At 40.5% G+C, this 12,182-nt stretch overlaps 1 protein-coding gene across 1 annotated transcript in view; it reads right to left on the reverse strand.

Moving 5' to 3' along the window:
• Window positions 1-9,131: 9,131 nt before the first annotated feature.
• The window catches only part of ONECUT1 (one cut homeobox 1), a 37,769-nt gene continuing 34,718 nt past the window's right edge, over window positions 9,132-12,182 (reverse strand). The window contains exon 3 of the mRNA XM_021717750.1: window positions 9,132-9,535. Coding sequence (XP_021573425.1) covers window positions 9,243-9,535 — 293 coding nt within the window. The 3' untranslated portion in view covers window positions 9,132-9,242. The remainder of the gene's footprint in view (window positions 9,536-12,182) is intronic.

A 12,182-nucleotide genomic window follows, 5' to 3' on the forward strand; every position in this document is an offset into this window, starting at 1 on the left:
AATTAACCCTCACTTTTACTCCACATCTCTATAAATAAAAGAAAGAGAGGAGGAATACTGACTTCATCTGGAAGACTTCCCTACTCCTGGGCTTAATTTATAGCACCCCTCACCACAGGTACTCTTATTCCCTCAGGTTTTCCCTGTGGAACTTCCCAAATCTGCCCAAATCAGCTCTATTCTCCTAACAGTTGAGAGCCTTCAGGAAACAGTGTTCTGGATGCCTCCAGGAGTCTCTTCTTCCTTTGTCAGGTTCAAAGTCAATTCACCCTTCAAAAGTTTCTTCCAGACAGATAATTGTTTTTTCCTTTCTGGTGTCCTAGTACTTAGTCATATGAATGGGACTTCATAGGGCCCAGCCACTGGCCCCCTTGAGAGGCCCCCTTCACGTTTTATTCTACAGTTTTTCCCACCTCCTTTGGAGAATATAGTGCAATTACTGGAATTATGTCAAACAGTCCTGCTCCTTGGGAGGCTGAGGTGAGTGGATTGCTTGAGCCCGCGGGCTCAAGACCCACCTGGGCAACTTGGCGAGACCTCATCTCTACAATAAATTAAAAAATTAGCTGGGCATGGTAGCGCGTGCCTGTAGTTCCAGCTACTTGGAAGGGTGAGGTGGAAGGATTGCCGGAACCCAGCAGGTCGAGGCTGTGGTGGCTGGGAGTGGCCACTGCACTCTAGTCTGGGCGACAGAGCGACACTCCAACTCAAAAAAAAAAAAAGATGAAATGCCTGAATGAAAAGCCAGGCTTAGAAATTAGTGGGGTTTTTTTTTTGTTTTTTTTGAGTAAGAGTCTCACTCCGTTCCCCAGGCTGGAGGACAGTGGCACGGTCATGGCCACTGCAGCCTCGACCTATTTGGTTCTGGCAGTCCTTCCACCTTAGCCTTCTAAGTAGCTGGAACTGCAGGCAGGCACCACCACACCTGGCTACTTTTTTTGATTTGTTGTAGAGACGAGGTCTCGCCAAGTTGCCCAGGCTGGTCTTGAACCCATGGGCCCAGGCAATCCTCTCACCTCCACCTTCCAAAGTGCTGGGATTATTGGGGGAAAAAAACCCCTGTACTTTAAGATATTTGCTGACAATAAATGTAGATTTATTAAAGACTTATATGCTTGATACTGGAGTAAGCGTTACTTCTTTTTATTTTATTTTTGAGATGAGAATCTCTGACTACCTTGCCCAGGCCAGTATTGAACCCCTGGGCTTAAAAGATCTTCCCACCTTGGCCTCCTGAGCCACTGTGCCTGGCTCAGCTTTACTTACTTCTCATTTTTAATACTCAAAACAACACTGTAATATAGGTGTTTATGCCCATTTTACAGATGAGGAAGCGGAGACTTAGAAATGTTAAGTAATCTTCCCAGTGTCACACAATTAGTAATCAGCACATCAGGAAATCCAAACCTGGTTTCTCTTTTCCCTGGGCCAGACCTCTTGATTAACTGCTACATTCTATTAAATAAGAGTACCCTAATTTCCCAGTCCCTGTATTCCAGTTCCTGAAACACCCGCATCCCCACATCTTATTTTACTAGAGAAGAGTTTATTATTTATTTTAAGAGAAATGTCTCTTTATGTTGCCCAGGCTGGACTTGAACTCCCGAGCTCCAGCAATCCTCCTGCCTCGGTCCTTCCAAGTAGCTGAGATTACTAGAGAGGACTTTTAAGGGACATCCTCTCTAGTAATAATTTTTATTTCTTCTGAGAGCCAATCAGTTTAAAATAAATGGCTAATCTCTAGAAATAAGATGTTCCACTTCCATTTAAGAACATCTTTTAGTTCTACTGGAGAACACTTTATTTTCCCTTAATCTTTCTTTAACCACAGTGCTGGCTTTTGTTCTCAAGCACATTGTCCTCTCACTTTCACCCTTCCTCCACTAAGAGCTGCTCACTTAGGATTTCAGGTAGAATAAAAACAAAAGAAGGCAAGAATTGTCTAAATTTAAAGTGCTGGAAAATCCAACATTTTATTTACTACATTTTGGTGACTACATAAATGCTGAAACATTTTAACACTGAAAAGCATGATGGCATCATCACTTGCTTTTTTTTCTTTTTTTCTTTTTTGCTTAGCAAACACAGCAGATGATATTGCACGGCATAAAGTGAGAACAGTAGCGAAGCTTAAAAAAAAATGAAAGAAACCTTAATGCAGTACAGGAGATACTCATAAACAAACCAGAATAATGCCTAATGCATTACACTTTTTTGTTGCTACACACAAAAATACAGAAGAAGCATTGGACAGAGAGAAAGAGAGAGAGACAAAATATTAGCAAACAACCGTAACTGGGTACAATAATCATTTAGTTTGAAATGTAGATGCAACGTAGAAACTACCACTGTTTTCTAATTGACAAAGAAAATGACAGCAACATTTTTCTTTTATCAAAAAATCTTCTAAGCCCCTCATGGTTAGGTTTTTAATTAGTTATTTAATTATTTACTTTTTTTGTTTTTTTTTTGTTTTTTTTTTCATTGCTAAGGAAGAACTCCCTCTGCTCTTGGAAGATTTTCTACTCTACTGATCTTTTTTAATTTAATTTTTATTTTTACCTGATGATTGTCTTAGGCACCCTCCTTATATAATAACCATCAAGCTAACTTGAACAGGGAAACTGAGTCACACTCAAACCATAGCGAAGGTCAAAAAGTGGTACTGGAAATAGAACAGGGGGGAAGGGACAGGTCTAAGTGAGGGACAGATGGGCTGATTCAGATGGGACAATAAACACAGGGAGAGATGACAACTACCGAAGCAAGTGGAAGACAAGGTTTTAAACTTTATTTTTTAAAAAAATACTTGTCACTGGTTCAGACTGCAAATCTAGAGTGAGCCCACAATGATTATGTAATAAATGCAGAACATACCACAGAAAATCAAGACTAACGTAGAGACGGAAAATGTGACCTTGTGAATACAACTTTGCTCAGCGCTCCACTGCTGATGGTGAAAGTCGACTCCCTCAGCCATGTTCCTGGGATTTCGATAACTCACTGCACAGCATTTGCATTAAAAAGAAATAAGTGGTCAATGCTTACCAAGAGCACTGAGTGATCCTGCAATTCAGAGCAGTTATTGCCCTATTAAAATACATAATGAGTATCAAAATGTTCCTAAGAAAATGTAACATTTGACCTGAAATCTAAGCCCTCCCTTTCCTTTCCCACCCCAAACACCCCTGCAAAAGAAAGTAAGGTAAGGGTTCTTGTGTTGAGAGGAAAAGTATTTACATCTATGAGTTTAACATGTAGTTGAAGCAACTTATTTCAGCAGAATAAATCAAAATAGTGGGCATCAGCTCTTCTGAGGATGCCGCCAGTCAGTTGCGAGTTGTGTGTGTGCTCATCTCAAGCAGGGCCAAGTATCTGAACTGCCTCGATTAAGGGGAGGGATCATCTCTAATTCAGAAAAGAAAATTAGTGGGAAGATGAAGGGTGAGAAGAGACAAACTCAAACAGGCCCAGGGTACATTCAGCCCAGGACCCAGACATCCAAGGATAATTCTTGCAATTTTTGGAAACAGGAGGGGTGGTCATGAGCAACAGTTTCCAAGAAACTGATGTGGAGAGGGACAGGTACTTTTGGAATATTTTCCCTTAACTTCTATTGATAAGCAAGCCTGAACAATCATGTTTTGCATCTTCCATGGTCTGCCCAGAGGGGTAGGGCCTAAGTCAGCTGCTCCCCAGGCGAGAAGCCATTTTATTCTCCTCTCAACTTTGCAAAACGAACTGCATCTCCATGCTCTGCCCCATCCTGAAGAAATTCAGAAACTTGGGAAGACAGAGAGGATTTCCAGATTCAAGTTAGCTTGTCTCTTTGAGTTTTTACACTCTATTTCTCATACCCGTGCGAATGGCAAAAAAAAAAAAAAAAGTAGCAAAGTATCTCACAAATGCCGGTGCTTCAAAATCTTAAAAAAAGTCTTAAATTCTTTGGAATTTCAGGTCTTACCTGCAAAGCAATCTTTTCTTTTAAAAATTAATAAATTAAAGGAAGAACAAGAATAATGCCTTTCTTCTTTCTAAATGACAAAAAGGACTACCTCAAAACACTCACTTTGGCATGTACAAGTTTCTGAGGGGAGACCTGGCAGTGTTCACAGCACACATTGAAAGTACTACTAAGAAAAAGCTAAAGATACACCCTGCAGTTAAGAGAAGCTCTTGCCTTCAGCTTATCTTAGCATCAAGAACAAAAAGATTGTAACATAAAGCTTTGGCCATTTCAATTCTACTATATACATTTTAAAAACTACACAGTCATAAATTAAAGCAGTGATTAAATAAGCTCATATAAAATGTAATTAAATTAAAAAAAATCACAGCACATTATAGAGAAAAATAGGAACCAGTTTCACAAAAGAGATTTATATATATATATATATTTTTTTTTACCCTGTGGAAACAAATTTTCTACGGAACACAAAAACTTCATAAGTAATCACCCAAAAATGAAAATCATTTCTTATTCCATTCTTGCATTTTTACACAACCTTTAACCCACCTGGGGAACATTTCCAGAAATTAAGTCTTCCTTGAGCAACAGAGCAGTTCTGCCAAGAAAATAAACCCCAAACCAAAGGGGAGGGGGGGGGGTCATCCCGAACATACAAACTACAAAATAAATAAGAATTATAAAGTTTTTTTTAAAAGTAACCTTAACAATTATCAAACTAGTAAGTTCTGCCTTATCACATAGACTCTCTATACAACATAACCCTAAAACTTTATTACTATGAGGTATTTGGAGGAATTGGTAAAAGTGATGCACGGCCTGCCTGGTGGAGGGACCGGGTGAAGGGGGTGGTGAGGGAAACTTGCGAGGGAACAAGAAAAAGGAGCTTTGGTTTATCAGCAAGAAATTGGGAAAAAAAGTCATCCTTTGGTATCAAAGAAAGTTTCATTGCATGGTTGCACGGAAAAAGCACCACGGTGAATAATTATTCCTTTTTTTTTTTTTCATTAGTGGCCTTTCTAAGAGGCTGAGGTATTCAAAGAGTATAAGGTGAAAGAGGTCAACAGCGGTTTAACACTTTGGTTCAAGCAAGGCACTCGTCCTAGGAGTTTACAAAGTTTGCAACATGTTTGCCTAGAGATTTACAAGTAGAACTAGCAGTAGTAAGAGTTGTATTTCCTAATGTTGTTGTTATCATTATCGTATCGTTATTAAGAATGAAGACAAGTTTATACACTGAGTGAAGAGTGGGAGGGGAGGAGGTGGGAGAAAGGGGAGGGGCGGAGTTCCCTCTGCAGACCAAGGCCGTGCATGAAAATATCTTTGGTATTCTTTGGTATCATCAATGTGATTAAAATCACCAATGGAAATTGAGTGAGGTAGCGTCTTTGGTTCACACTATAAATAGTAGATCTTTACACTTTTTTTTTTTTTTTTTTTTTTTTTTTACACATGGAAGTAGCTATTTCTTACCTTCTGCTTCTTTGTCCTTACTATTCAGGAAATAGTTACCAAATGTACTGTAAAGCTAACCACACCACAATAATAATCCAGGAGGCCAAACATGTCTCAAAACAGCCTCTGGTATTTGAATGCACCCTAAACAACTAGATAGAAAAAGGAGAAGTGCTTTCTCTTTGTTTGCTAAATGCATAGTTTTCATCCTTTATGTACAAAGAAGGGAGGACCTTTCTTAGGGAAAATGCTTTTATAGCTCATGTGAAAATGTCCTAGGACTCTTTGGTATAGCAAAGTTTGCATTTAACCTGCAAAGATGGGTAGTTTACCTGGGGCAGCAATGGGAGTGGAATGAGTCCAAAAGTAGCATAGTGCTTTTATATTTTCCTGGAAAAATATTTACGCTTTTGGGGCAGGGGGAGCACAGTGAGTGAGATGTTCATTTAGAACTTCTGGATTTCCCCACACATTTTCTTTGGTCTTTGGAGTTTATTCCAGCTGCATCCAAGGACTGGAATACTCAATTCCTGACATCCAGAACTCTTTTACCTGAACATTTCCTGAAGTCTGGATTTTTGGGGTGTCCAGACTTCACACCCCCCTGCCCTCTTCAGGAAAGCTTCCAGTCATGAGAGGACCTGAATGACTTATGGCCAAAAACAGACTAACTTCCATTCTATAAAAAAAGAGTATTATTTGACACGAAGTTTTGGAATAAACACACATACAAATAAAAGAGTGAGGTGACTTTTTCTGGTGAATTTTGTTAAAAGATTGAGAATGAGGGGTGAACAAATGGCACATGATCTGCTCTGTTGAATGTAGATTTAGATTTAAAAAAACTCAAGCCATAAATGAATGCTACACTAAACAGGAATGGAAGCATTTTTTCCTACATGCCAGTTCAGAAGCAAGTAAAGAATCAGTCATACATGATGTATGTAAGTAAGTGTATTGCTTGTGAGAAGCTGAGTTTGTCCATTATGATTTCTAAAAAGCAAACGTGAGTATGCTTAAATAGTCAAGTAAAAAAATTGCTTTTCAGGCTCTGATTTGTGCATCTGTTTATGAGAAAATATATCTCTAGGCCCTGAAATTGCATAATGGGTGCAAATTCAATGCTGGTATGAAAATTATCTTTGGTGTTAGCAAATAGGATAACTGGTTATTTTTTTTTTTTAAATCATTATGGTGGGATATTAAAAGTGAAGCAATATTCTTTGAGACTGTGCCTACACAGTATCAATCAAAATAATTGTTTGAAAATGTAACATGCAGTTGGATTAAAAACAAAGCAAAAAAACATGGTTGTCTGAATTCCACTCTTGTTTTTCTTGGGGTATTGAATTTGGTAAGATTGTGTGTAGACACAGTTTGAATTTCCCTGTATTTTAAATTTGCATGTTTTAAATAAATAAGGCTTTCCTCCCTCCTAAATTATAAATACATTATGTAGCTGTATTCCCCAGCTCCCTCCATTCCTGGAGGGAGAGAAAATGTTAATCAGTTTTTTTTTTCTTTTTGTTTACGGCATTGACAAGATATATTTAGCGAATCTCAAAGGGTGGCCATTTCAAAGGTCTCTCTTAATAGCTGAACTATAGTTGTGCCATTTTTTAGAAGGGAAAAATTAAAGCTGGAATTTTGGATGAAATAAAATAAAATACGAAGACAAAATATATCAAGACAAATGCAGTCTTTCATCAAAGGAGAAGTCTATGTTGGTTTCCTTTTCTCATTCCACAGTGGACATGAAGGAGACACAGACAGATGGCTTGTTGGTTTAGCCTTGTCTCTCTAGGTGCCTACCTATTTTAGACCTAGAAAAGATGCTAAGATTTGATGCTAAGGAGTTAGATTTTGTGTCATGATTTTTTTCCCCCGAAATTTTAATGAATCTCAATAAACAATTTATTGTTAGGATAACATTTAATTTTATATTTCTAGTTAGATGTGTTAATTAACGAAGATTATCCAATTCTTTACCTAATAGTACAACAGACATCATCCACTTATATAAGTTAGTATCCAAATGAATTCAGAGAGAATTTTTCTGGGAATCAAAGATTCTAGTACAACTTTTGTTACTTTGTTTTGCCTTGATTTTTATAGCCCTGGTTAATTGATCTGGAAAAATTAAAATTTAAAATTTTGTATTTGGAAGCTCAGATCTAGTTTTTAGTCTGTCCCTGTTAGAAAGTGGAATCTATATTGTAAAATTTCCAGCCTAATGCAGTAGCAAGAAAGAATGTAGGATACTTTGCTATTCTTAGTGAAATAAATTGATTAATATCTATGGAACCAAGAGTCTTGTCTTTCACTAGAATTCTGGCTTTTTCTATGCAGTTCCACCAGTTCTACCATTTCTCAGTTGCACCTGCTGTTTTTATTGATATTCAAGTCATAAAATGTCTGGGATTGGTAATAAAATCAGTTTGATTATTTTTTAGGATGGTTACAAATACTGGAGAGTTCATTTTAATAATAATGGTGGTCTGCTTGCTTTATCTATGTTTGCAAACTATTTTAAAAAGGTATTTGGTGCCAAATGCATAAAGTGAATTTAAGTCAAATTAACCTAAGCATAGAGTTCTTTATTGAGTGGTTTTTTACTAAAAAAGATTATTTTCAATACATTTCCTAATTTAGTTACCTGCTCTCTTAAACTTGGTTTTCTAGTGTACAAGTGGGGTCCTTCTTTGGAAGGAGCCCCAGGTTTTCTCAGTGAGGAATTTCTAATTATAAAATTATGTCTATCTCTCTACCTAAGTGACATTTATAAATTCTGAAAAGGAGTGTGCCATCTGGATGTACACGTGTACTGCATCGACCTCTCTGCCATGTTATTAATTGCTTCCCTGAAGCTACATTCTTTCTTGCCAGTTCTGAAAACTCATATTTCAAATGCTTCAAGAGTCATAAATAATAGTCATGATTCTTTGTGGCATGTGTATTACAGCTAGATCAGTTCATACGTATAACTTTACATAGTATCTTGTGTAAAAATAGCTTTGGTTACTAAAATCATTGCAATAAAATACCTGCACTATAATATTAAGTGTGTTCTTTGGTACCTAGGTGATTTTTTCTTTTAATGGATGGACTCTTGTTTTATTTCTTAAAAAATATCTGAACATTCCTTAACAAACAAAGAGAATGCACTGGTTTAGGTGTCATTCAAATTTTCTTTGCTGGGTTTGAATCTGCATTTAGGTTGCGGGCCTGGCAGGTTCAAACGCTAGGCTAGACGAGCAAAATCACACTCCTAATCCAATGAACTCAGACAACCCCATACCATGTTGGTCGTACTCCTATAGCACAACCCTTTCTGAAGACCAGCTCTGCCTAAGTCTCTAACCACTGGTGGTGTGTGTGTTTGTGTGTGTGTTTGTGTGTGTGTGTGTGTGCGCGTGCTGGTACCCACGCACAATACTGAGACACCATACACCTTCATGGCGTGGTGGAACAGATGAAAAAGTCTGATCTTAAAAGATGCCCACTCAATGGCTCAAAATCACTATGCTCCAAACCACTAAACAGCCAAGCACAGCGAGAATGGATTGAAGGTGTGAGATCCAGTGGTGTTTTCCTGCTCATCATTTTTCTTGCCAAGTCGTCGCCCCGCTGAAGTGTGTGTCTCCGAACAAAGTCAGAATGCAGGTGAGCTAAGTCTTTGGTTTCTTTGGACTATAAATAACACTTTTTTTTCTTCAAATATTTCTAAGTATAAACCTGCTATCTTGAGGTCCTGGTCCTTAAAAAAAATTTTTTTTAATTTAAAGCTTTTCCACCGAGGTTTCAGTTCGTGGTTCTTCCTTCATGCTTTGGTACAAGTGCTTGATGAAGAAGATGAGTTGCCTGAATTGGAGCTGCCCTCGTCCTGCCACTTGTCCAGACTCCTCCTCCTGGCGTTCATGAAGAAGTTGCTGACGGTACTCAGCTCCAACCCCAGCTGCTGGGAAATGGTGATTTGCAATTCTTTGGATGGGCGCTTATTTTCCTTGAATATTGCATGTAGAGTTCGACGCTGGACATCTGTGAAGACCAACCTGGGCTTTTTGGGTGTGTTGCCTCTATCCTTCCCGTGTTCTTGCTCTTTCCTTTTGCATGCTGCAAAGAAACAAGGAGATGTTAAAAGAAATTACCTGGGAGCATCAAGAATACAAAGGCAGAACCCATGAAATTCATTAGCCATTCCTCATGGCCTGCTTTCCATCTGCTGACTTCTGATCTAAGCACCATGCAGGACTGGGAGGGAGGTGTAATAAAAAAATGGAGAATTGAGATCTGTGAGATCTGGGCTTGGCTTCTGGCTTTAAGGAGTATCTGCTTTGTGTCCTAGATAAGTCAGTTAACTCCATCTGGGCCTCATACTCCTCATCTGTACAATGTAAGATTCTGGCTAAATGAACTGATCTCCTTGAACTTTATTTCTCTATCTGCAAAATGAATACAAGAATACCTACCTTGCTGGGTTGTGGTATTAAATAGTATATGTAAACATTTATGCTAACTTTACAAATTCAAGGTATTGTCAGCAAGAAGTGGTTGTAGCCCTCAAAGGGTTTACAGTCTGTTGCAGGTAAAATATTAGGAGCCTAATTGGAAGTCTAAACACATAACAAAAAGGAATTGCATTTGTTTCCCTTCTGCTTTTTTTGTTTTCCAGGAACTTCTATATACAAGAAAACTCTGTATATAGTGTGCTACCATGGCCATCACACAGTCTTTTTTTTTTTTTGAGTTGGAGTCTCACTCTGTCACCCAGACTGGAGCGCAGTGGCCGCTCCCGGCCACCGTAGCCTGACCTGCTGGGCTCCGGTGATCTTCCGCCTCAGCCTTCCAAGTAGCTGGAACTACAGGCATGCGCTACCACGCCTGGCTAATTTTTGATTTATTGTAGGGATGAGGTCTCACCAAGTTGCCCAGGTGGGTCTCGAACCCATAGGCTCAGGCAATCCACTCACCTCAGCCTCCCAAGGTGCAGGATTACAGGCTGAGCCACCAAGCCCGGCTCATCACACAGTCTTCTACTGATTGTTTAGTGGAGCCAGGAACTGTGGAAGGTTGAACCCCTCTTCCTTGCCATCAAGGCAAAACCTGCCAAGTTAGCCATGATCATCTCTGGAGTCTCTCTGTGCCTCCTTTTTTTTACTTGTGCAAGTCGTGCTCTTGGAGCCCTCTTCATCCCTTACCCGGTCTCCCATTGAGAAGACTCATTCCCTGCCCTTGCCTTTCTAGTCCTGTATCATGCAGCTGCTTTTTGGTTGCTGGAGCTATTGTGGCACGCCATCCCAATGTGGCCCTCAGGCCCCAGGGCTTGGTGTCAGATCAGCGTCTGTCCTTACCTGGGATGCTGTACTCCCCTTTCCAGCCTAATGTGCCTCAGCAGCTTTTGCCTGCCAAAAGTCACTATGGGCTGCATTGCTAACAATGCCCTTTCCCCCTCTCCATCTCCACCATCAACCAATCCCTGCAGTCAACCCCAAATGACCACATACCCAAGGAAAAATGATGGTCTGGTTATGCAAAGGCAGCTCAAGACAAGCCTCCTATGCCCAGACTCCAATCAGAGTACTGCCTCCTGGCCCCCCTGTGTGGGTATTCTGGAACAGCCATTGCCACCTTTGTATCTGGCTGGCTGCGCCTCTCACTCTATGTGAAGCAGATGGAAGGTGCTCCCTGGTGGAGGGAGGGACTGCCACTGTTCTATATCTCATACTTCCCGTCAGCTGCCCTGCCTGTGTTGCTGTCTTCTGATTCTCCTCATGCCTCTCTGTGTATTCTGGGTTCTCCATTCCTTACCAGATGGTTTATGGTTACCAGCTCTGGCTAGATGTGCCTCTGGGCTGTTCCCAGGTGACCCTGCTCCTTTGCCTGCCCCTCCCTTTCATTCCCAGCTGCTCCAGATCCTAGATTTCAAGGTTCACCTAGAACCTCAGATGCCCATGAGTACAAATTAGATCAGCAACAGATCAGCTGAAGAGCTAACAGGTGACAGCTGAAGAAGCCTCTAGTCTGGGGTCCAATCCAGAGGTCTTCAATTTTTTTTGTTTTTTGTAGAGATGAGGTTTTGCTATGTTGCCTAGGCTAGTCTCAAGCTCCTGGGTTCAAGCAATCCTCTCACCTTGGCCTCCCAAAATGCTGGGATTACAGGCATGAGCCACTGCACCTGGACTAATTTTTATTTTTTTATTTTTTGAGTTGGAGTCTCACTGTTTTGCCCAGGCTGGAGTGCAGTGGCATGCTCATAGCCACCATAGCCTTGACCTTCTAGGCTCAGTTGATCCTTCCACCTCAGCCTTTCATGTAGGTGGAACTACAGACATGTGTCACCATGCCCAGCTAATGTTTTGATTTATTGTAGAGACAAGGTCTTGCCATGTTGCCCAGGTTGGTCTCAAACCTCAGGGCTCAGGCAATCCTCGTGCCTCTGCCTCTGAAAGTGCTAGCATTACAGGTGTGAGCCACTGCACCTGGACTAATTTTTTTTTAGTTGGAGTCTCACTGTTTTGCCCAGGCTGGAGTGCAATGGCATGCTCATGGCCACCACAACCTCGACCTGCTGGACTCAGGCAATCCTTCCGCCTCAGCCTTCCAAGTAGCTAGAACCACAGGCATGTACCACTACACCCAGCTAGTAAAAATAAGGGTAAGAGCCGGGCTCGGTGGTTCAGCCTGTAATCCCGCGCCTTTGGGAGGCTGAGGTTAGTGGATTGCCTGAGCCCGTGGGTTTGAGACCTGCCTGGGCAGCGAG

The sequence above is a fragment of the Carlito syrichta genome, unplaced genomic scaffold (genome assembly GCF_000164805.1).
Source record: "Carlito syrichta isolate Samal-C Ts95f unplaced genomic scaffold, Tarsius_syrichta-2.0.1 Scaffold310863, whole genome shotgun sequence".
Classification (NCBI taxonomy): Eukaryota; Metazoa; Chordata; class Mammalia; order Primates; family Tarsiidae; genus Carlito; species Carlito syrichta.